This window comes from Antechinus flavipes, chromosome 4 (genome assembly GCF_016432865.1).
Source record: "Antechinus flavipes isolate AdamAnt ecotype Samford, QLD, Australia chromosome 4, AdamAnt_v2, whole genome shotgun sequence".
Classification (NCBI taxonomy): Eukaryota; Metazoa; Chordata; class Mammalia; order Dasyuromorphia; family Dasyuridae; genus Antechinus; species Antechinus flavipes.
In genome coordinates this window covers 222,566,960-222,589,585 of record NC_067401.1, presented here as the reverse complement: position 1 = coordinate 222,589,585, position 22,626 = coordinate 222,566,960, and the positions used below count along the sequence as shown (strand labels likewise).

The following is a 22,626-nucleotide window of genomic DNA, read 5'->3' as shown; positions in this document are numbered from 1 at the left end:
TGAATGAAGTGAGTATTCTTAATGTATAACCAGTTATTCAACATAATATTCTAAGTATGGTCTAAACAGGATGAAACACAGCAAAAATATTTTTCTTATTTGCTAAAAACTTCTCCTTTACTAATATAATAGAAGATTACATTAGATTCTATGGATTTCAAGTCAGTCTGCTAACGTACTGTATATTGAATCTGTAGATGACTTTTAAAATGTCTTTCAAATTAACTATTATTAAACCACATCTCCCCATCTATATTTTTGAATCCCAAATATGAGACTTTCTATCCATCCCTATCTCTAATTTCATCTTGTGACCATCAACAGTTAATTCTGCACTGTGGGGATCTGTTTTTGTTCCATGATCTATGTATATTTTATTTATTCTCCTAATAAAATCATTACCATATTTAGATTTGAAACCACAAAGTACCATCATCATCTAAATCATTTTTTTAATGTTACAAAATTTTTGTAACTGAAACTGAGGCCTAATGGGATAAAGTGCTTTAATCAGTAAGGAGCAGAGATACAATTCAAACCTAGATCTATGGTTATATATTTAGCTTTTATAAAATTAAAAGTAATTAATTTTAAAAATAATTTCATTTTTGCCTCCCAGATTCCCTTCCTGTGTTGGGATAATTAAAAAACAAAACCCTTGTAATGAATATGCACACCTAATCCAAATAAATTTCTATATTGACCAAGCTCTAAATATGTGTCTCATTCAGCACTCAAAATCCCACACTTCTCTTTTAAGACATGGATAACACATTTCATTCTCTGCCTTCCTTGAGAATGAAATACAAACATAATAAGCATATTTCATTATGGGTCCTCTAGACTTGGTCATTATGTTGTTAGAATTAATAAATCTTTCAAAGTTGTTCATTTTTATAATGTTAAACAAATTTTTCTCTTGATTCTGTTCACTTAATTTTACATCAATATATATGTCTTCCCAAGTACCTCTGAAACTATCCCATAAGAAATTTCATAATATTATAATAGTTTTTCATTTCATTCATATATTATAATCTAATCAACTATTATGCAATTAATAATAACCTTGTTATTTTTACTTCCTTCTATATACAAGATACTATACAGAGAAAATCACTATAATTTTATTTTTGCTCAAATGCATCTTTTCGTCCTTTTTTTTTTTTTTTTTTCATTTCAGCAATGTGTTGCTAATTCAATTTAATGTCTGGATGAGCTTCACCAAGTGTTTTAAATTGTCTGTTTTCACACAACTTCTCCAACATTTGTGTTTTTTAAAAAATTACCAGTGAGGGAGAAAAATATGGAACACAAGGTTTTTCAAGGGTGAATACTGAAAACTTTCTTTGCACGTATTTTGAAAAGTAAAAAGCTATTATAAAAATTACCATTATCATAGATTTCAGATCAAAAGCCAGAGTTGCCTTTTTTTCTTTTTTTTCTTTTGCTTTTTTAAATTATTAGTGATTTGGAGCACTTTTTTATATTGTTTTTGATAATTTTAGTTTCTTACTTTATAATTTGGCTATTTATTAACATCTATCATACTTTCAAATGAATCACACTAACTGTATGTCATTTTCAGAGTTTATATGCCCATCATCCATGTTTTCTTCCTGTTAATATAAATGTTGTATAAATAATGCCAATGATAACTCTCTGAAGAATTCCCCTTAGAGGTTTCTTTCTAGTTGACATTAGTCATATTCTTTAAATCCAGGCATTAAAATAATTTGGAATCCACTTTATTGTCCTATAATATTTACTAAAATCTCTCCATCTGCTCAATGATGATGATGATAAAAGATCTATTATGTGTTAAACATTTTATAAATATATATTAAGTGCCAGTTCAATATTAGGAAAACCATAGGCACAATTGATTAGATCAGTACCAGAAATAACAAAAATTATATAGTTATCTTTAAAGATACCAAAAAAAGCTTTTGACAAAATCCAGTACTCATTCCTGTTAAATACTCAAAAACATAGGAATAAACTGAGATTTCCTTAAAATGATAGGCAATATATCTATCAAAAACTGCAAATAAACAACATTTGTAATGGGGAGAAGTAGAAGTCTTCTCAATAAGATTAGTAGTTAAGCAAGATGCTCATTGTCTTCACTGTTATTCTATATTGCACTAAAAAAATAAAAAAAAAAGAAAAAGAAAAGGGAATTGAAGAAAATTAGAATTTATCCACTTTATGTCCCAATTATTGTCTTCCCTCTCTCTTCTTTGGTCTTAAAATATTTTCTTATCTATAGATAACTATTTGCTGTTTATATGATTGTATACAATTCTAAAGAATCAACTAAAAAACTAGTTGAAATAATTAACAATTTTAGCAAGTTGTAGGATATCAAATAAGCCCACATAGATCACCTGCATTTTTGTATATTAACAACAATGTGAAGCAGGAAGAGAAAGAAAAATTTCATTTAAAATATCTACAGACAATATAAAACAATTGGAAGTCTACCTGCCAAGATAAACCCAGGAACTATTTGAATACAATTAGAAAACATGTTTTATGTGAAGATATTTAGATATAAACAATTAGATTAATATCAAGTATACATGGGTAAGCTGAGTTAATATTAAAAAATGGCAATTCTACCTAAATCAGTCTACTTATTCAGTACAGTGATCATGCTACCAAACAAGCTATAGACAGGATAATTTGGTTATAAGATGGATAATTTTGATTAAAAGAAATTAAAACATTTTTGCATAAACAAAACCAATGCAGCCAAAATTAGCAGTTAATCAGGAATCTGGGAGAACTCCCCCCCGTCCCAGAAAAATCATCTGATATAGGCCTTATTTCTTGAATATATAGAAAACAAAGTAAAATTTATTAAAATAAGTCATTTCCCAATACATATAATATTAAAGGATATAAATAGGCTCATTTCAATAAAGAAATAAAAGCTATGTAAAGTCATGAAAAAAATGCCTTAAAACTATTGATTGGAAAAATACAGACTAAATGTACTTTGAGGTATCACTTATATCTATCAAATTGGCTAACATGAGAAAAGGGGATGTGGGAAAATTGGGGCAGTAATACACTCTTAATGTAGTTGTGAGCTGACACAATTATTCTGGAAAGCAATTTGCAGCTTGTCAAAAGACTATAAACCTATACTTATCTTTTGATATAGCATTGTCTACTAAGTCTATGATTTCAGTTAGTTTTGTTATCAATGCACTCCGTTATGTAGGTAGTTTTCCTAATATTGAACAAACCCTGCATTCTTGATATAAATTCCACTTAAATCTTTGTGATATATTGTTATAATGGCCTTGCTAGTATTTTGTTCAAATAATTTGCATCAATAGTCATTAGGAAAATTGGGCTATAATTTTTTTCTCTGCTTTGGATCTTTTTGGCTTAGGTATCATAACCATATTTTTATCAAAAAAGAAGTTTGGTAGGATTCCACCTATTTTTCTAAATAGTTTATGTATTATTGGAATTAATTGTTCTTTGAATGTTTGGTAGAATTTACTCAGCACTTGGCCCAGGGCATTTTTTCCCTATGGAGTTGATTAATGACTTGTTCAATTGTTATCCTGATTGTGGCTCCACCATACTTGAACTGCATTTCATTTTGGATGCCTGAAATATTTTCTCCTTAACCTATGACTTCTGGAATTTGGCTATGATATTCCTTAGAGTATTCATCTTGGGATTTCTTTCACAAGGTGTTTGGTAGATTTTTTTTTTTTTTGACTTTCTATTTTACTCTTTGATTTTAAAATATCAGGATAGTTTTCCTTGATAATTTCTTGAAAAGATGATGTCTAATTTTTTTTTCATGGCTTTCAGGTAGACCAATAATTTTAAAATTATTCTCCTGAATTTATTTTCCAGGTCAGTTGCTTTTCCAATGGAATATTTCACCTTTTAAAAATTGTTTTCATTCTTTTAGTTTTGTTTGCTACTTAATTTCTCATGAAGTTATTAGCTTCCATTTGCTCAAGTCTAATTTTTAAGGAATTGTTTTCCCCACTGAGCTTTTGTACTTCCTTTCCTTTTCCATTTGATTAATTTTGCTTTTTTTTTTGGCAAATTTTTAACATTTGTTCTTAAAACTCTTGAGTTCCTGATTCTCTCCTTTTTTCCTTCCCTGCTCCCCAGCCTTATTGAGAAGGTAGATGGAGGCATGAAAAACATCTCCATACAAGTCAAGTTGTGAAAGGAAACATGGAGTCCCCCAAAAAACAAGAAAAATAAAATAAAGTTTAAAACTATGCTTCAATCTGTACTCAGACATAAGTTTCTTCTTGGAGGATGGACAGCATTTTTCATCAAAAGTCCTTCAAAGGTGTTTTGGATAACATTTTACGTGCAACTGAGGAAAATAAAATAGTAAATAATGAAAAAATGAATTTGGATGCTTGACCATTTAGTGAATATGTTTAGTATTGCTATTTCTTCTTTGTCTATGGTACCTTTTAGTAGGATGTAGCTTTCTTATTTCTTTTAATTAGGTCTATTTTTGCTTTTACTTTTCTGAGCTCAGGGTTGTCAACCCTTGCTTTTTTTCCCTTCAGCTGAAGCATAATAGATTCTACTTTAATCCCTTAACTTTATTTTGTGTATGTCTTTCTTCTTCAATTGTATTCTTGTAAACAACATAATGTAGAGTTCTGTTTTTTCTTGTTTTTTTTTTTTTTTTTTTTTTTTTTTTTTTTTTTTTTTAACATATCTATTCTGTTCTCTGCCTCCATTTTATGGGAGATTTCATCCCATTCACATTAAGTTATGATTGCTGCCTGTGCATTTCCCTCCATCTTATACTTTGTCTTTTCTCTTCTTTCACCCTTCCCTTCCAGTGTTTTGTTCTGCCTACCATCTTACCTATCTGCCCTCCCTTCTGTTAATCCCTACCCTCTCCTTTCATTTAATCTCTTCCCATACTACTTCCCTGTTGGGTAAGGTAAATTGGACAAGATGAGAAAAAGGTTCAAGTGATGCTTCTCACCCTCCCTTCCATCTTACCTTGCAATATAATAGATCTTTCCTGACTCTTCATGTAGAATAATTGTGTACCATTTTACTTCTTCCTTTCTTCTGCACCTATTCTACTCTCCTCATATCTGTTTTTATGTCATTACTTCAGATATACCTTATACCCTTATCCTTTTTCTATGTATATTACTTCTAGCTATACTATTAGTGGTACAGTTTTCAAGATTTATAATTATCATCTTTCTGGGTATTTCAACACTTTAGTTCTATGGAATCCCTAATGTTTTCTTTTGCATTTTTATTATGCTTCTCTTGAGTCTTGATATTGGAGGTCATTTTCAATATTTACCTTTGCAAAACCTTTTGTTCTAAAATCTTTCTCTCTCCCTTCTCCTCACCCCCCCCAAACAGTGAATAATCCAACATATGTTAAACATGTGCAATTCTTCTATACATATTTCCATAATTATCAAGCTGCACAAGAAAAATCAGATCAAAAAGAAAAAAAAATGAGAAAGAAAACAAAAAGCCAACAAACAACAAAAAAGATGAAAATACTATGTTGTGATCCATATTCAGTCCCCATAGCTCTCTTTCTGGGTAAAGATGACTCTCTCCATCACAAGTCTATTGCAATTAGCCTGAATCATTTCATTGTTGAAGAGAGCCACAGTCATCAGAATGGTCATTGTGTAATCTTGTTGCTATGTACAATGATCTCCTGGTTCTGCTCATTTCACTTAGCATCAGTTTATATAAGTCTCTCCAGGCCTCTCTGAAATCATCCTGCTGATCATTTATTATATTCCATAATATTCATGTACTGTAACTTGTTCAGCCATTTTCCACTGATGGGCATGTACTCAGTTTCCAATCCCTAGCCACTACAAAAAGGGCTGCTACAAGTATTTTTGCACATGTGGATCCCTTCCCTTCCTTTAAGATCCCTTTTGGATGTTAATCAATGATCAGGCTCTTTTTGCTTTTTTACTCATTTTTAAAAATTGAGGTCTGCTCTTGGGGAAAGGGGAGATTGTTCAAAGCTTTTTCTACAGGTGACAGCAACTTCACTTTGCCCTAGGGCTGGTGCAGCCAGGTTCCTTCACAAGCTGGGTGAGGGTGGCTAAGCCTTGAATATTATACTGGGGTTTAGGGGCTCATTATTTACCTTCTGAAGTTTCACAGCTAACCTGATGATCCATTGGCTTCTGAATCCAGATAAAGTTGCCAGTGCTGCTGTATTTTGGCTAAGAATTTGTAGTGGTTTGCCATTTTTTTCTCTTGCTAATTTTACAGATGAGGAACTGAGGTGAAGAAGGTTAAATGACTTGCCCAGTCATATAGCTTGTAAGTTCTGAGGATAGTTTGAACTTAAAAAGATTAGTTTTCCTGATTGCAGTTCCAGTGTTCTACCCACTATCTTAAGTAGTTGTAAGTAGTAACTGTTTATATATCTATTCTATTAAATTGATTGGAAACAAATGGTTAGAAAATATGGCTACTTGAAGAAATCTAGTTATTTAACTCACTTATACAGTAATTAAATTAACCTGCATGCTATACATTGCACATATGTTTAAATAATTATGAATTTTTTAATTTAGGTATGTTTCTTGTGCTCTTGGATGCCCATATGAAGGACATATAGCACCTGAAAAAGTGGCCAAAGTAAGATTATATCAATTATCCTTAGATCATCATAAAATTATCTAGATGTTTTGAATGAACTGGCTATTTTTCATGTTCTATTTATTTGTGTAAAGTTCTATTAAAAAAGGATATTATCTCTTTGAATTAATTTTATTTTGATCATTATAAAATATAAGCACAAAAAAATTAGGATCATTAGAATTGGTGGTGGCTGATAAACTCTGTTGGTTCAAATGGTGTTGGGAAGGAGGTAAGAGGTAGGGAAACAGAATTGGCTAATTGGTTTTTAGCATAAAAGATGATAATGTATTGATTAAATCTTTTTTTTTCAATTTCAGTCACATGTGGCAATAGTCATATACATATATTATTTTTGTTAATGGTATTTTTCTTTTGTTTCTAGAATAGAATGTATCTGAAATACTTTTGAAAAAATAAAATAAATTGACCCATTCCTAAGGTTTTTTATTCAATTGTGCTTAATTAAAAACTAAATTCAAAGGGACCTGTATTTTGGTGAATGGTTTTGAAAACTGAGCTGTATTAAGGATAGTAGTGGAAAATAAATTTACAAGTGAAAACGGAGTCATGGAAAACATATTCTATAATCCATTGAAAACTGTTCCTCTAATTAAATCTAATTAAAATTCCATAATATTTCCTGGGACTCTTCAGATGAAAAGAGTATCTATCCTTTTTCTCAAAAGCATTAGGTTGAATATGTCAATAGAATCTCAAAGAAATAAGAATTCTAATATTTTTTAAAAAGCAAAATAGATGTTGTAGCTTATTTTTTATCATTTTCTATCAGCACATTTAGTGTGTCTTAGTTTCTTTCCTACTGTTTAGTTTTCTGGAACTAATGTAAGTGATTTTTCACATCATTACTATTCTTATGCTAAATCAGAAAGTACTTTTATGACATTAAAATCAAAGAAAGCAACTATAGATTAGCAACAATAACACATTCCAGTGTGAATTAACAGGATTTTAGTTCTTGGGTGGCTAAAGAATTTGCATGGCTTTTGGCCTAATCATTTTTGGTTTATCCCAAGATCAATAATGAACTGTCAGATCTGATTATATTATTATATCACAGTCAGAGTTTGGTTGGAAGCTTTTTTGGTTGTTCTTATTCCCTTCAAATGAAAAAAAAAATCTCACTAGGATACAATGCAGTGCTTCCCCCCGCACCTCTAACTTTTTTCCATGTCTGTCTCCTTAGAGCATTAGAGAATTTCCTGTCTGAATGTAGTCTCAGGAGATCTTAGCTGACAGTAAAATCATCTGAGTAGGATTCAATAAAATTAAACGACTATATGAAAAATCCATATTTTAAAGAGAAACGCAAGTGATATCTTCACACATTACTGAACTTAATAAAACTTTTGCTAATATACGTGATTTACCTCTTAGAAATCATGAGTAATCTCAAATTCCTAAGAGCATCAATTTTATTTTTAAAAGGGATAGGGAGAAAAAAAATCTGACAATTTTAATGATTAAACACTGAATGAAATAAACAATATCTCAAAAGAGTCTATGTAATATAATGTATAAAACACTGCTCTTGGAGTAATAAAGACCTAAATATAAATTTCCGATTTTATGCTTAATATATGTGATACTTAAATCTTATGGGTTGTCAGTTTCATCATCTCTAAAATGAGGACAGTAATACTTCCAGTGCCTTCTTAAAAAATTGTTTATGAGTTCAGATAACCTAATTGTATGTACAGAACTATAGAAATAACAGTAATTATTATTTTCAAAGAAGAGCTTTTTTATTTACCTAAGCAATACCATTTATATTTTCTTTGAAAGAATTAATTGTACTTCCAAAACAACCAACAGTCTTCAGTTATATATACACAGCAGGTACTAAACTCCTTGGGCAACTTCCAGTGTTAACTAATTTCAATTAAAGTAATTATAACATTCCTGGAGAAGTGTCCAACCTAAGCTATCTTTTAAACATATTGGCAGAATTCCTTCGAAATTCTTGAGCAGCTTTCAAAGATAACTACTTCCAAGAAAATATGCAGACCTTAAAAGGACTTGCATTTGAAGCCTGCCCCCCACAGCTGAGGAAATCAAGGACTAATAGGTAAAATGACTTGCTTCAGGTCATTTAATTGATTAGTGTCAGAACCAACAAAAGAATTCAGATCTCCTAATTTCTATAATTATGTTTTTTTCAATATATGATTTTTTTATAAATTAGACAAGATTACAGAACATATGATTGTGTGCATGTTTCTATTTTTTTGTGGGTGTATAGAGGTAGAAGTAGACCTATAAATCTATCAGCCTAGAGAACTCCAACCAAGGAAAATCCCTCTGCTAATGCTGATCAGTTTTGAGACTTGAGAGTTTTATCTCTCTGGAGATTTTAAAAGATTAAGTTACCTAAGGTCATTATAGCAATGTGCTCAAAAAAAAGAATGAAGCCAGACATACACCAGTCAGGTGCTCATATCCAATATGATTAGGTACTATGTTGTAAAGACACATAATAAAATATTAACTAATTAAAGCAACTAGTTAAATTATAGTATTTTAATTATAAAGATAATTATTTCTGTTTAAATATAAAAGGTATTTCATCAAGTTATTAGGGCAGTAAAGGATAAATAAATATGATTTGATCATTTCCATTATTCACACAAATTGTTAGGAGTTTCATACAGAGATATTTGTTACTTTGAAGAGTCCCTGATTTTTTTCTTCACTACAAATAAATTTTTACCTCTAAATGATCTCTACTGTGGAATTATGAGGCTTATGTGCCTGTTTATTTTTCATGTCTGTTCATTTTCAGCATTTTAATATAACTCCTTTCTTAACAGGTGTCTAAGCAGTTGTATAGCATGGGTTGCTATGAGATCTCTCTAGGGGACACGATTGGAGTGGGAACTCCTGGAAGTATGAAAAGAATGTTGGAAAGTGTTATGAAAGAAATCCCACTAAGTGCTCTTGCTGTTCACTGTCATGACACATATGGGCAAGCTTTAGCAAATATTCTTACAGCGTTGCAGGTAAATCCAATGCTTCCTTCCTTTCTTCCTCCCTTTATCATCCTCCTTCCCTCTCTCCCTTCCTTCCTTCTTTCCTTCCCTCCCTCTTTCCCTCCCTTCCTTCCTTCCTTCCTTCCCTCCTTCCTTCTTTCCTTCCTTCTTTCCCTCCTTCCTTCCTTCCTCTTTCCCTCCTTCCTTCTTTCCTTCCTTCTTTCCTTCCTTCCTTCCTTCCTTCCTTCCTTCCTCCCTTCCTTCCTTCTTTCTTCCTTCCTTCCTTCCTTCTTCCCTCCTTCCTTCCCTCTTCCCTCCTTCCTTCCTCTTTCCCTCCCTCCTTCCTTCCTTTCTTCCCTCTCTCCCTCTCTCTCTCCCTCTCTCCCTCCTTCCCTCTCTCCCTCCCTCCCTCCTTCCTTCCTTCTTTCCTTCCTTCCTTTCTTCCTTTCTTCCTTCCTCCTGCCCTCCCTCTTTCCCTCCCTCTCTCCCTCCCTCTCTCCCTCCTTCCTTCCTTCCTTCTTCCTTCCTTCCTTCCTTCCTTCCTTCCTTCCTTCCTTCCTTCCTTCCTTCCTTCCTTCCTTCCTTCTTTCCTTCTTTCCTTCTCTTTCTTTTTTCCTTTTTTCCTTCCCTTTCTCCCTTCTTGCTTCTTTCTATCCTTCCTTTTTCCTTTTATCCTTGTCTCTCTTCCTACCTTTCTCCTGTTTTTTTCTGTGTTGAATTTTGCTTTTTAAGTAAAAATAAAGCTTTAGAAACTATATTGTATATGTGTGCTTACCATGAAGAAAATTTCTGAGAAAAACAGTTGTGATCATTTTAAATGCTTAAATGTTTTTGTTATGACTAGAAGTAAACTATGTCTATTAAATAAATGGATTATAGATATAAAAGCTGTCATTGTACAGTAATACTCTGATTAATAGGCATGTAGCTGACTGAAAACTCCAAGTAATTCATACTCTGGGGTAGCTTACATTGCTTGGAAAATGACGAAGATGCAAAGACAAGAAACCAAAATCCTAATTTCAAAAGCTATATTTGAAGACTTCAAACAAATTTAACAGATTTTTAGGATCATTTGAATGGCTGTTCATTTCATTGTATATATCAAAGCAGGAATAAGACCCTAGGCTCTGTGATTTTGCAAATATAGTTCAGCTTATGTTTATCTATAATAATGGAATACCCAAATTTACTTTAATTATTAGGGAACAATGGGAAAATTTTTCTTGATCTAGCCAGGTTTACCTATGCAAATCAGATTTTTTTAAACTACTAACAAAGGAAGGGATAAGATATAAACAAGGACCACAGATACTTAATGATGGAGCAAATAATGCTATTACAGTAAGGCCTGACTCAAGGCATTACCACATGAGTTCATTTTCTGGGATGATCTTTTAAAAGTTAGTGAAAAAAGGCTTACTTAGGCATGAGAAAAGAGATTCCACACAAGGATGCTATAACACTTAACTCATGTAGCTGTGACCCCATTTGACTCCTTATGGAAACACATTTGGCCAGGAGGGCAGAGTGGATGACTCTTTTACTATTAGGAAGATTACTAAATTTGAATGAGCAGTTTTATTCCCTTAGGTGACCAAGAAATTCTGACAGATTGTTTAGAGTCTGTGTAAAAGCTTAGTCAGTTAGCAGACACAATTCTAGGCCATTCAAGTTCTTCTGATAGTTTTGTCATCCGTTAGAGGTAAATGGCCTAATTCATATTGGAGAGAAGGTGGGGAACCCTGGCAGATGTTGCTTTAATCATAGATGAATAATGAAAGAAAAATATAACTTTTATTTTAATAAAATCCTAAGAATTGAGGTGCACTTCTCTCAAAACCATTGAAACTGCCCTCTTTTAGAGTGACTATACTCTCATTAAATCCCAAAATGAAGAGCTTTTCTTTCATACCAATACCATCTTTTCTCTTCTATTGAGAACCATTTTTCTTCCAATCATACAGTTTTATTCATTCACAATAATTTTCAGTTATCACTCTCCATTGCATTATATGGTTTTCAGAATTCAATCTCTACAGTATTATTCTCATCACCCTTATATATCAAAGTATATATAAATCCAATTTGGGGGAAGGTTCTTATCAAATTGTTTTTAAAATTTCGGTATCCTCTTTATCTTCTGTAAGCAATAGTTTTGTAAAAGCTGTAATTGTTTTCTCCTGTTACAATGTGAGATTTCCAAATATTACATAAAATAATGTTTTTGTAGCCTTGGGGCATATAATATAACTAATTCTGCCACTTCCTTTGTTTGATTCTCTAGGGAATATATATGAGCCATTTACTTTCCTTTATAGCAAGAATTTCAAGACTGATGTGATACAATTTGTCCAAGCATTGATCATTGGACAAGTATTTGATATTTGGAGTGTCAAGAGTAAAATAAAAGTATATAGATGGTATAAAACAGAACTTCTTAACATGAGGACTGTGAATTAAAAAAAAAAGATAATTGTATTTTAATATGATTGATTTTCTTTGTATTCCTATATACTTTATTTTATGCATTTAGAAATACTCTGAGAAGGCATGTAATGACTTCACCAGAATATCAAAGGGACACACCTTAAAACAAATTAAGAACCCTAATCTAAAAACTATGATTCTTAACACCATTTTCACTCCTCCTCTACTGCCATTAGTTACCATTTTGCCATTGGCATTGTAGAAACTAAGATTGCTACAGAAGAATTAGAACTATTTTGCCTTCTAACTTGTTTTATGGATTGATATAATCAAAAAAATAATCATCCTACTTACAGTGACCAACCTACAGGTTGAACCTCTTTCAATTTAACTCAGGTGAGGTATTTTTTTTCTCTTTCTTTTTGTTGAGATAGGATAGACTGTCTATTTTCAGCATCTAATACCTATGTGACTTTGCTCATCATCTCTCTGTTCAAAAATGATATGAAAGGCACAAAATTAGGAGATGTATAGTCATTAATGGTGTTTGTTACTCAATGGAGGAAAGTTAATGCTGATTCCAAGTTGAAAGGATTTCTTGGGTGTGATGAGGTACTAAATACTCTTGTTTGCAGAATATGATGGTAATTGTGATGACAGCATTTTTATAACACTTTAGGTTTATAAATCACTTTTTTGCCACATATATTACAAATTTATAAAAAATGATGTTATTATATCCTTTTGACAATCCTGAAAACAGGTAATATTATTACATTTTAAAGATAAGGAAACTGAATCAGATGAAGCTTGAGTTGCCCAAGGTCATTTAGCTAATAAGTATCTAAGACAGGACTCAAATTAAAATCTTCCTAGCTCTGTTGGTCTATTTATAGCTGCTTCTGCCAACTGGTGCTCTTATAGTTTTCTCAAGTCAAGGCAAGTCAACAACAACAGTTTATTAATTGCTTATCATCTGCTGGATATTGGGCTAAATATATAGGACATCAGGTTCTAGAACATTTCAGACATTCCTGGAAGAAATTCATGTGCATAGATAAAAATTTAAATTAGCCATTGATAAAAAGAGAGATTAAATTAATAAAGAATGTTTGTTGTCCAGATTACCACATGTTTTTAGATTTACAAGTAATAAAAGCTTATTTATCTATAGGCATATCTGGACCAGTGAAAGTGTATGGCGAGCTAGGACCATAATTGAACAGAAGGAGAATCTGTTGCCTTTTAGATATTATGAAAATAATTTAGCAACCCACATTTCTTCTAGAAACAAAGGTCAAAAATTTTAATACTAAGATTGTACTGGCTTTGTTATATGACATCACATTTTGATTAAATTAGTCTCCAGTATTTGAAATAAGTTCCATACATAGTACAATGAAGATATTTATTGTAGGTACAATCACAAGCTGAAATATATAGTCAAAGAAGAACTTTGAAGAAAATCAAAATTTAAAAATGGAGAAATATATGATAAGAAGAGAAGATTGATTATGTGGCAAAAGAGAGATATAAAAAATCAACAGACATAATACTTCACTGATATCTTCACAGTTTTTAAAGGATGAAATAAGACCTTCCAGCATAAACACACACCCTGAAGAGTAAGGAGACCATTTGGGTGTCTGAGAAGGGAGAAGTTAGAAATAATTAGGGTAAAGCTCTCTATTGATCAGTAATGGGATCATGCGCATGAATCCACCATATAATTCAGTCCTGATAATTGAGGTGATCCACTTAATCTTCAAAATAAATAAATAAAATTTCCCAAAGAGACTATGACAGTTTTTGAATATAGGAACTTATATTTTTGCATTTATAGCCATAGTACTTAGTCTCATGCCTAGCACCTGCTGGGCATTTAGTAAATGTTTGCTCTGGAAACACAGAGATATTAAATCTCTTCTATTCTCACCTTCCATAAAGTAATTCCACATAGCATGGTTTGGAATTAGGAAGACCTAAAATTGAGTTTGCCTTCATATACTTACTAACTATTCTGAGTTATACTTATTAGCTAACAACTTCTCTCAGCTTTAATTTCCTAATATATAAGAGAATATGTTGTATATCATAATGTAGTTGTGATACTCAAATGAGATAATACATACAAAATGTTTTGCAAAGCTTAAAATTTAAATTTGGGCTGTTATAACTTCCTAATTACCAGTCTAATACTTTTTCCCATCAATCCTGCTGGCAAATTTAGATACAAATCTGATCATTTTTCTGATAAAGTATTTTCTAATAAAACATTCTAATATATTTCAAATCTTTTACTTTTCTTTTAAAAAACTTTTTGATACTTATATAATTTTTGAATCATTATTTCATCACAAATGTAATGAACACAAACATTTCCATATACAAAACATATAAAAGAGCATTTTAAGGCATTTGTTTCATTTTAAAGGATGCTAAAGCATTTGATTTATGAGTTGATAGGACCAAACCATATGATTGTATGTAAAATACCCATAAGCTACTCTTCCACCCAATCTCAACCATAGATCAAGATGGTCATTCCCTTAATCTTTGTCTGAATTTCCTTTCTACCCCTACATCTTTTTGTATTAATATACTGCTCATTTAAAAAAAAAAATTAAAATCTCTGGTACTACCCTTTGTCTCCTACTTACATTCCCATTCCTGGATTCCAGAAAGCCCTGTGCTGCTACTTAGAGTAAATTCACCGTATCTAATCTATTTTATATTCTGTCTGGTCATCTTTCTGCCCTGTTATCATCATAATAATAGCCTTCCAACATCTCCGCCCCATCTTTGACTCTCCTCTACTTCTAGTTCTGAAAACATTAATCAAATTAACATTATTGTGCTTTAAAAGGACATTTTAGATTGCCCTATCACTCCACCCACAATCCTTTGGACTTCTTTGACAAAATATCCCTTTCAAGACAACATTCATTTTTATTATTTATTTATTTTTTTTATTAAACTGAAGCTGCTTGATAGCAGGAATTATCTTGCTTTTTCTATTATGATCATAGCACAGTTAGGGTAATTCCTGGAACCAAATAAACATTTAATAAGTTGTGTTTTTTCATTCATTCAGCACTTTCAGTCATTTTTATGTGTCATTGATCTGAGCTTTCTCATTGTTTTTAATTATCTTCCTCTGACTTTTAGTAATTCAAAGTTCCTATTAAATATGGTGGTCAGTTTTTAACATTTAGAAGGGAAAAGCATATATATGCATATACTCACACACATATATACATATGCATATATAGCCACATATATACTCACATAAATATATATTACTAAAGAATATTACATATGAAATCAAGCTTTTTGAATATTAAAATACTTATTTCCTATTAGTACATGACAGATTGGTACTTTTTTACCTATATAGAATTGGACATACTTTATATTCCTTTTAGATTTATTTTCCCTTTTAAATGTATTGTACTACATCAAAGTTATCATAGATGACTTTAATCTGGACTACAAGACTGAAGGCTTGTAGTTATTAATGAAGTTAATAAACTAATTAATTAAAGTGATATATTTCTACAGTCAAATTAGTCTTATGTCCTGTATTTGATCTTTGATTTCAGATCTCTTTACCTTTGCAAATAAATTCCTTATATCTAGAATCTACTCCCTTCTCATTTCTACATTATCAAATGTAGCATTTCTAGCATAATTCAAGTGCTACCTATTCTACCAAATCTTTCTTAATCCTCCCAGCTATTGCTTTACTCTGTCTCCATGTCTGTCTGTCTGTCTCTCTCTCTCTCTCAGTTACTTTATATTACTTTATAGAGGCATTTATCTGAATATAACATGACTTACATTCAATAAATATAAGTTTCTGGAAGTTAGAAACTGATTTTCAAATTGAATTAAATTGAATACAATAATTTAATGATCAAGAGAAGAGATATCACATTGTATGTACCAAAAAACTTGGGACATATGAAAGAGATGGACCTCTATGAGTGATATAGAAGAGTCTTATACTGATATCTTCAATTCCATCAGCTATATAAAGAACATTGGCTTTGGGATAAGAAAATATACATTCAGATGCCAGATTTGTGACTTACTTTATGAATTTTGGCAGTTGGTTTAAACTTTCTGGACCTCAGTTTCTTCATCTAGCAGATTTGACTTCAGGACTGATAAAATTCCTTCCAGCTTTAAAGCAGTGATTTATGATTCATGCCATTGCCATTTTAATTGAGGTGTTCCTGCACAAGGACATCTTATCTGCCCCTGGGAAAATACAGGGTTTTGGGAGGGAGAAGAGAAACAAGTAACTCATAAACGGCCTAGCCTAATGAGCAAGCACAATTCCAGAACATTCCCAAGGAGAAATTCCAGAAGGGTATACCAGTAGTGATTTGTGATTCGCCTACTGAGCAGCTACACTCTCATGTGGCTCCATGTAAGAACAATTTATGGTCAGAGTAGGGTGAGCAGAGCTTACTTCTTCTGGCAGCTGTACAACCCGGATACAAGCTTGTACTTGGATGGAGTAATGAATACTGGTGATATAGGGGTCCCAACACTGTATCTTAAAATATAGTGGGAAGTTTCTAAACAATCCTAAAATTAAAAAAAAATATATCCTTCCCTTAAGGTATTTATTTTTCACATTCGTATGAGAAATATTTCAGGGAGCTCTTGGGGCAAAGGTGAAACTAATTAGGTATTTTGTGAGTTTGAACTTTAAAATTTCAGTAAACATTCTTTCTACCAATGATTTCTTAAAAACCTTTAAAAAAGCTAAATTTACCTCTTGTTTAAAATCGGATATAAATTGTTTTAAAAGAAAAGCATGAATGGTATATGGGAAAAATTCTAGTTAAGGATTCAGAGGCTCTGGGTTCAGATCTTGACTACTATTCACTGCTTATATGAATCATTTAAACACTTTTGTTCTCATTTTCTCTCATCTATATTATAAGATAAAGGTTGGACAAAATGAATTCTTAGATGCCTATCACTACCAATCATATGATCTGATGATTATTGAGTTTATTTGACATGATTTATGAGATCCACCTTATCTCAAGTATAAATCATATTATCACTTCGAAGGATGAGTGGTTGAATATCATTCACTCATGTATGGTAGCATATTGAAGTAAATGGATACAAAATAATAGGTTTTTTTGATTTTATAATATAGGACATTTGTGTGACACTTTTCACTACTCCCATAAGCAATGTAGTATATTACTATTATTATCAATTTATTGATGGAAGAAATTTAGGCTGAAAAAGACTGTGACTTGCTCAAATTCACATAGCAAATCATAAAGTTATAGAAGACAGTTCAAAAATATTTTTAACAATAGAGAACTTTGAAATTCTATATTCATCTTCAGTACTATTAAAATTCCCAAGTTCTTGTGTGATTTTACAATATCTTTATAACAAGAATCATTGCCTATTTCCCCTTAGAAGATGGATATTCAGAATTGCAGTAGCACCCTCCCTCACCCCCAAAACAAACCAAAAATCAAAAAAGATAATAACAAATAACTTATACCTTAATTCAAGAAACATTTATATAATGCCTAATAAACAAAGCATTCTCTTTGCCTTGAGGATTTGAACACGTAAACATACACACACAAACACATGCACACACAGAGCCACTCCTTAGTAAAGTGATAGTTTAGGAGCACAATATGTGCACAAGAAATTAAATAGAAAACATGTACAGAATTGCCTAAATAATTTCAAGAGTATCCTAATAACTAGAGTTAGAAAAGCCTTCATATGTAGGAGGAAGAGCCAGATTTGTACTTTGAAGAAATCTAAGAATTCTGTGAAGAAGTAAAGAGAATGGAAAAGCATTTATGATGTATTTTGGGCAATTTCTATATTAGTTAGCCTCTCCTCACCAGGATAATCTGGTTGTTGCATGGCAAACATATATTGCATTGTAATGGAACTTTCCCAGGTCAGTAGAACTTTCTAAAGTTTGAGTTCTATTAGCATAGTCTTCAAGAAATCAAGGTCTCCTCCAATGATTTCAATGTGTTATTAAAATAGATCGGTAATAGTTATTTGGTCATAAGCAGATCAATAAATATTACTAATAATGGTGATAATTATTGTTATGAATTAGCATTTATATAGCACTTTAGAGCTTGCCAAGTCCTTTATAAATATAAGTTCTTTGGTCTTGATAACAACCCTTGGGACATAGGTACTATTATTATTCCCATGTTGCAGATAAGGAAACTGAGACACAGAAAGACTAATTATATGACTTGTCCAAGGTAATATACCTCCTGAATGTTGGAGGTAGACTTTGTCTTCTAACTCCAGGTCCAGAGTATTGTCCATTAACCCTAACCCCTAGCTGTCCACATGGAGGGAGTATGATATAATGATGAATCTAGAGTCATGAAGCCTTTTAAAACCTGTTTTCTTACTAGTTAAGGGCAACCCATTTAACTTTTCTGGGTCTTCATTATCTTATTTGTAAAACTGGGATAATTCTGTTCTGTATCATAGAATTATTGTGAATATTGAAGATGTTATTTTTTTGTTTTATTTGTTGAGAAGCACTTTACAAACTTTAAAACAACTTACCTATTATCATATGTTTCCTATTATTAAGTATAGTTTTCTCATATTTGGCTCTTGGTGGAAAAAGGAATACCCTCTTCTCTCATAACAATGACTCTGACTACTTTTTTTTTTTTTTTTTTAACTTGAATGTGTTTAGGACAAACTGTAAAAATCCCTGGATCTTTTGACAGTGCCTAAAAATAATCTGAAAAGGAGAGTTAGTTGTATTCAAGCAACTTCTTTTTAAAACATTTTATTTAAATTTGGATAGATTCTTTGTTTAAAATAATAACAATTTGTTTGGCTGAATTCCACTCTTTTTTCAAAATCATATAGTAATAATGGTTTCTTGTTTTTAGTCATTCTTACAGGGATAATAATGAAACAAGTGAGCACTGAAACATTGAAACATTAAAACAAATCCAATTCCTTAAGTAACTAGATTTACTACAATAATAATATCACCCCGTGCACTTAACATATAAAATTTGGATATAAATTTCTCTTGGAATTTTGTTATTTTGTGTGTTCGTCTTCATTGCTTTGCTCTCATTTCCAACCCCCTCCTATTTTCCCTCACTTTTCTTTTTCATTGTTTCCCCACCAAGAGAAAAAAGAAAAAAAGAAAAGAGTGAGATAGTGAATATTGTGAATAAGCAGTGTGTTGTCATATTATAAAAAGAATGGAGTGAAATGTTAGGTATAAAGTTGTTTGCCTTGGACTCAAACAATAGTTAATTTTTGAAAAGTGATAATTATCCCTATTTTTTTCATAGTTCTTGGATCAGATTAAGTTGGGTAATCATTTATCTGAAAATATTTTTTCTTGGAGTGAATTTTCTTGAATCTATATCTCCATCTATTTTTTTTTCTCTTTAAATATAAACGTAAGTAGATCTACCTACATCATCTATATCTGTTTCTTTTTATCTCTATTTCTATATCTCTATCTCAGTGTCACTAGCTTTATCTACCTCTGTTTCTGTATCTATCTGGGAGATAGCTTTCATGATCTACACACATTCTATTGATCTCATAAGTAAAATAGATGTGGAAAAAGAGCTTTAGCAGACTTTCTAGGGAGTAAGGACATATTTTGTTAACTGAGTCAGTCCTTGATAGAAGAGCTGGGATAAAAGGGTAAAGAAAGTTTTTGTTAACATGTTACATGCATATCCCTACACATAAACACATACCAATCATGAAGTATACAGAGAAAACTGAACAATGTCATGAGAGCCATTATTCAACTTTCATTAATTGTCAAATATGGACTATATCATTTGGGCAAATAATTTGACTTTCCAGAGTTCCTTGGCATTACTCAAAGACTATATACATTGGAAATATTCCTGCTTTCCTTAGGTAGACTGAGTTTTCTCACTAGGAGTTTCCTATACAATGAAATTACAAATCCAAACTTATCTTTTCTCTACTATCTATCTACCAATTTGTGTCTGTTTGGCTTATTTGGCAACTATCTTCCTAGATATGTATTTCTCTAAGTGCTTGAAATCTCAAGATTGAATTTGTGATTTTATTAGTGTAAAAAAGATTCTGTTTTAAAATCTTCCACTAATAAAAATCAATAGCTTTTCTGTAATGTATAGTCTCAAAAGAGTTGCTTAGAGTATTGTGATTTGTCCATGGTTATACAACCAAAGTATGGCAGAGGCAAGACCTGAACCTAGGTTCTAACTACCCACAAATCCAATCTTTTCTGTTGAGTACAACCTAAGTAAACATGGTATAGACAAATACTTCTAGATTTAGAATTAGAAGAATTGCTTTTTAATCTCAAATCTGCCATAATTGTATGATCTTGAAGTTGTATGATCTTGAGAAATAAGCAAACAGTGAACAGAGGTGAGAAGTTGAGGAGGAAAATATGGGAGAAAGCCATTGTTTTAAAAGTCAGAGTAGGGAGATACAACATAATATGACAGGACAGTAAGAAGACCATTATATAATAGAAAGCCATGATATCATAGTCACTCTTTACTTTAGGGCCATATTTTCGAATTCTTTAAAATTAAGAGACAAAACTAGATTATTATAAAGAGCACTTACATGTCTCATATTCAGTGATTAATATACATGTTTATGTATTGAGATATTCCAAATAATTAAAAAAAGGTAGAAATTTAGTTAGATAAATTGAATGAGTGGGATTTTAAATACAACCAGACCTATATCTTAAATATTTTCCAACTTGAATGTGGTTCCTATTTAACTTCCAGGTTTATATCGAATACCCTGGGAGATAGCTTTCATGATCTACACACATTCCATTGATCTCATAAGTAAAATAGATGTGGAAAAAGAGCTTCAGCAGACTTTCTAGGGAGTAAGGACATATTTTGTTAACTGAGTCAGTCCTTGATAGAAGAATTGGGATAAAAGGGTAAAGAAAGTTTTTGTTAACATGTTTTTAGGTTTAATAGTTTACAGCATTACTTAGGAGATAAAGTGTATTTTCCTTTTAGGTTCATTAATATACTGCCTGGAAGCTACTGGGCTTCCTGGCATTTTTATTTAGAATTTCAAATATTCTAGCAGTAATTCACATGCATGATTTCTGATCGATCAAAACTTAAGTATTTATCAAGCATCTAGTAGGAAACAGATATATTATGGGCTAGAAAGAAAAAGAAAAAGTGAACCAGTCTCTTCCTTCAAGGAAGAAACAGTCTATTGAGGATAAAAACATGTAATTTCACAGGTCTATACAAAACATATGTGTGGTAGTGTTTGAAGGGGAATTCAAGTTATTGAGAAATGGAGGGATCAGGAAAGGGGTTGTTTAGAAGGAGGTATACAAACTGAGTCTAGAGATTATAAGAGGGGGAACTGAGTAATCAGTGTATTCCATATATGAGGCACAGTCAATTCAAAGGCACAGAGATGAGAGACAGACTTATGTATGAGGAACAATAAGAAATCTAATATAGCTGCATTGTAGAGTGCATGAAAAAAAAGGACAGAACAGTGAATTAAAGTTAGGTTATAAAGATCTTTGAATGTTAGAGATCCCTCCAAAGGTAATTAAGAGCAATTAAATGTATTGAGGGAAGTTATGTGGTTAGTCATATAGTCAATAAGCAAATATTAAGCATTTATTATATGCCAGGCGTTCTGCTAAATGGGAAAAGGAGGGAGAAAAATTTGGAACACAGGTTTTCAAAGGAAAATGCTGAAAACTATCTTTGCATATATTTTGAAAATAAAAAGCTACTTAAAAATTTAAAAATTTTTGAAAAGTAAAAAATATGTATCTGCCTAAAGACAATCAGCTATAGAAGGATGAATATATTATATCTAGATGGATGGATATATATGTGCATATACATGCATAAACATGCATTTATATATACATATATAGAGGAAAGAGACTGAGACAAACAGAGCATGTAGTGAAGTTTATTTTAGAAGGAAAGGGATAAGGGAGAAGAGCTCATTACAGATTGAGGATACAGTCTGAGTCTTGAAGGGAGTCAGATAAATAAGCAAACAGTGAACAGAGGTGAGAAGTTGAGGAGGAAAATATGGGAAAAAGCCATTGTTTTAAAAGTCAGAGTAGGGAGATACAACATAATGTGACAGGAACAGTAAGAAGACCATTCTATAATAGAAAGCCATGATATCATAGATTTAGAGGATGGCAGTAAAGTATGATTAAACAGGAAACACAAGAAATGGCTAGTTTGCAAAAGGGCTTTAAATGCCAAGCAGAGGGCATCATATTTGATCTTGAGATAATAGGAAGTTACTAGAGTGTATTGACTGAGTAGGGAGTAATATGCTCGAACATGCACTTTAGGAATGTTAGTTTAAGAGCTGTTTCTGATACCTCTGGGTGGATTTGGATAGAAAGAATAAAGAAGAAGTGGATTTGGATAGAATTTCAAAATTTTCGGGAGAAAAGGCAGGAAATTATTTTCCTTAGCCTCAGAGGGAAGAATTGGTAGCTATG

At 31.7% G+C, this 22,626-nt stretch overlaps 1 protein-coding gene across 1 annotated transcript in view; it reads left to right on the top strand.

The window, feature by feature from the left end:
- HMGCLL1 (3-hydroxymethyl-3-methylglutaryl-CoA lyase like 1) overlaps positions 1-22,626 on the top strand; it is a 245,224-nt gene that overhangs the window by 168,048 nt on the left and 54,550 nt on the right. The window contains exons 6-7 of the mRNA XM_051997181.1: positions 6,591-6,654; positions 9,486-9,674. Coding sequence (XP_051853141.1) covers positions 6,591-6,654; positions 9,486-9,674 — 253 coding nt within the window. The remainder of the gene's footprint in view (positions 1-6,590; positions 6,655-9,485; positions 9,675-22,626) is intronic.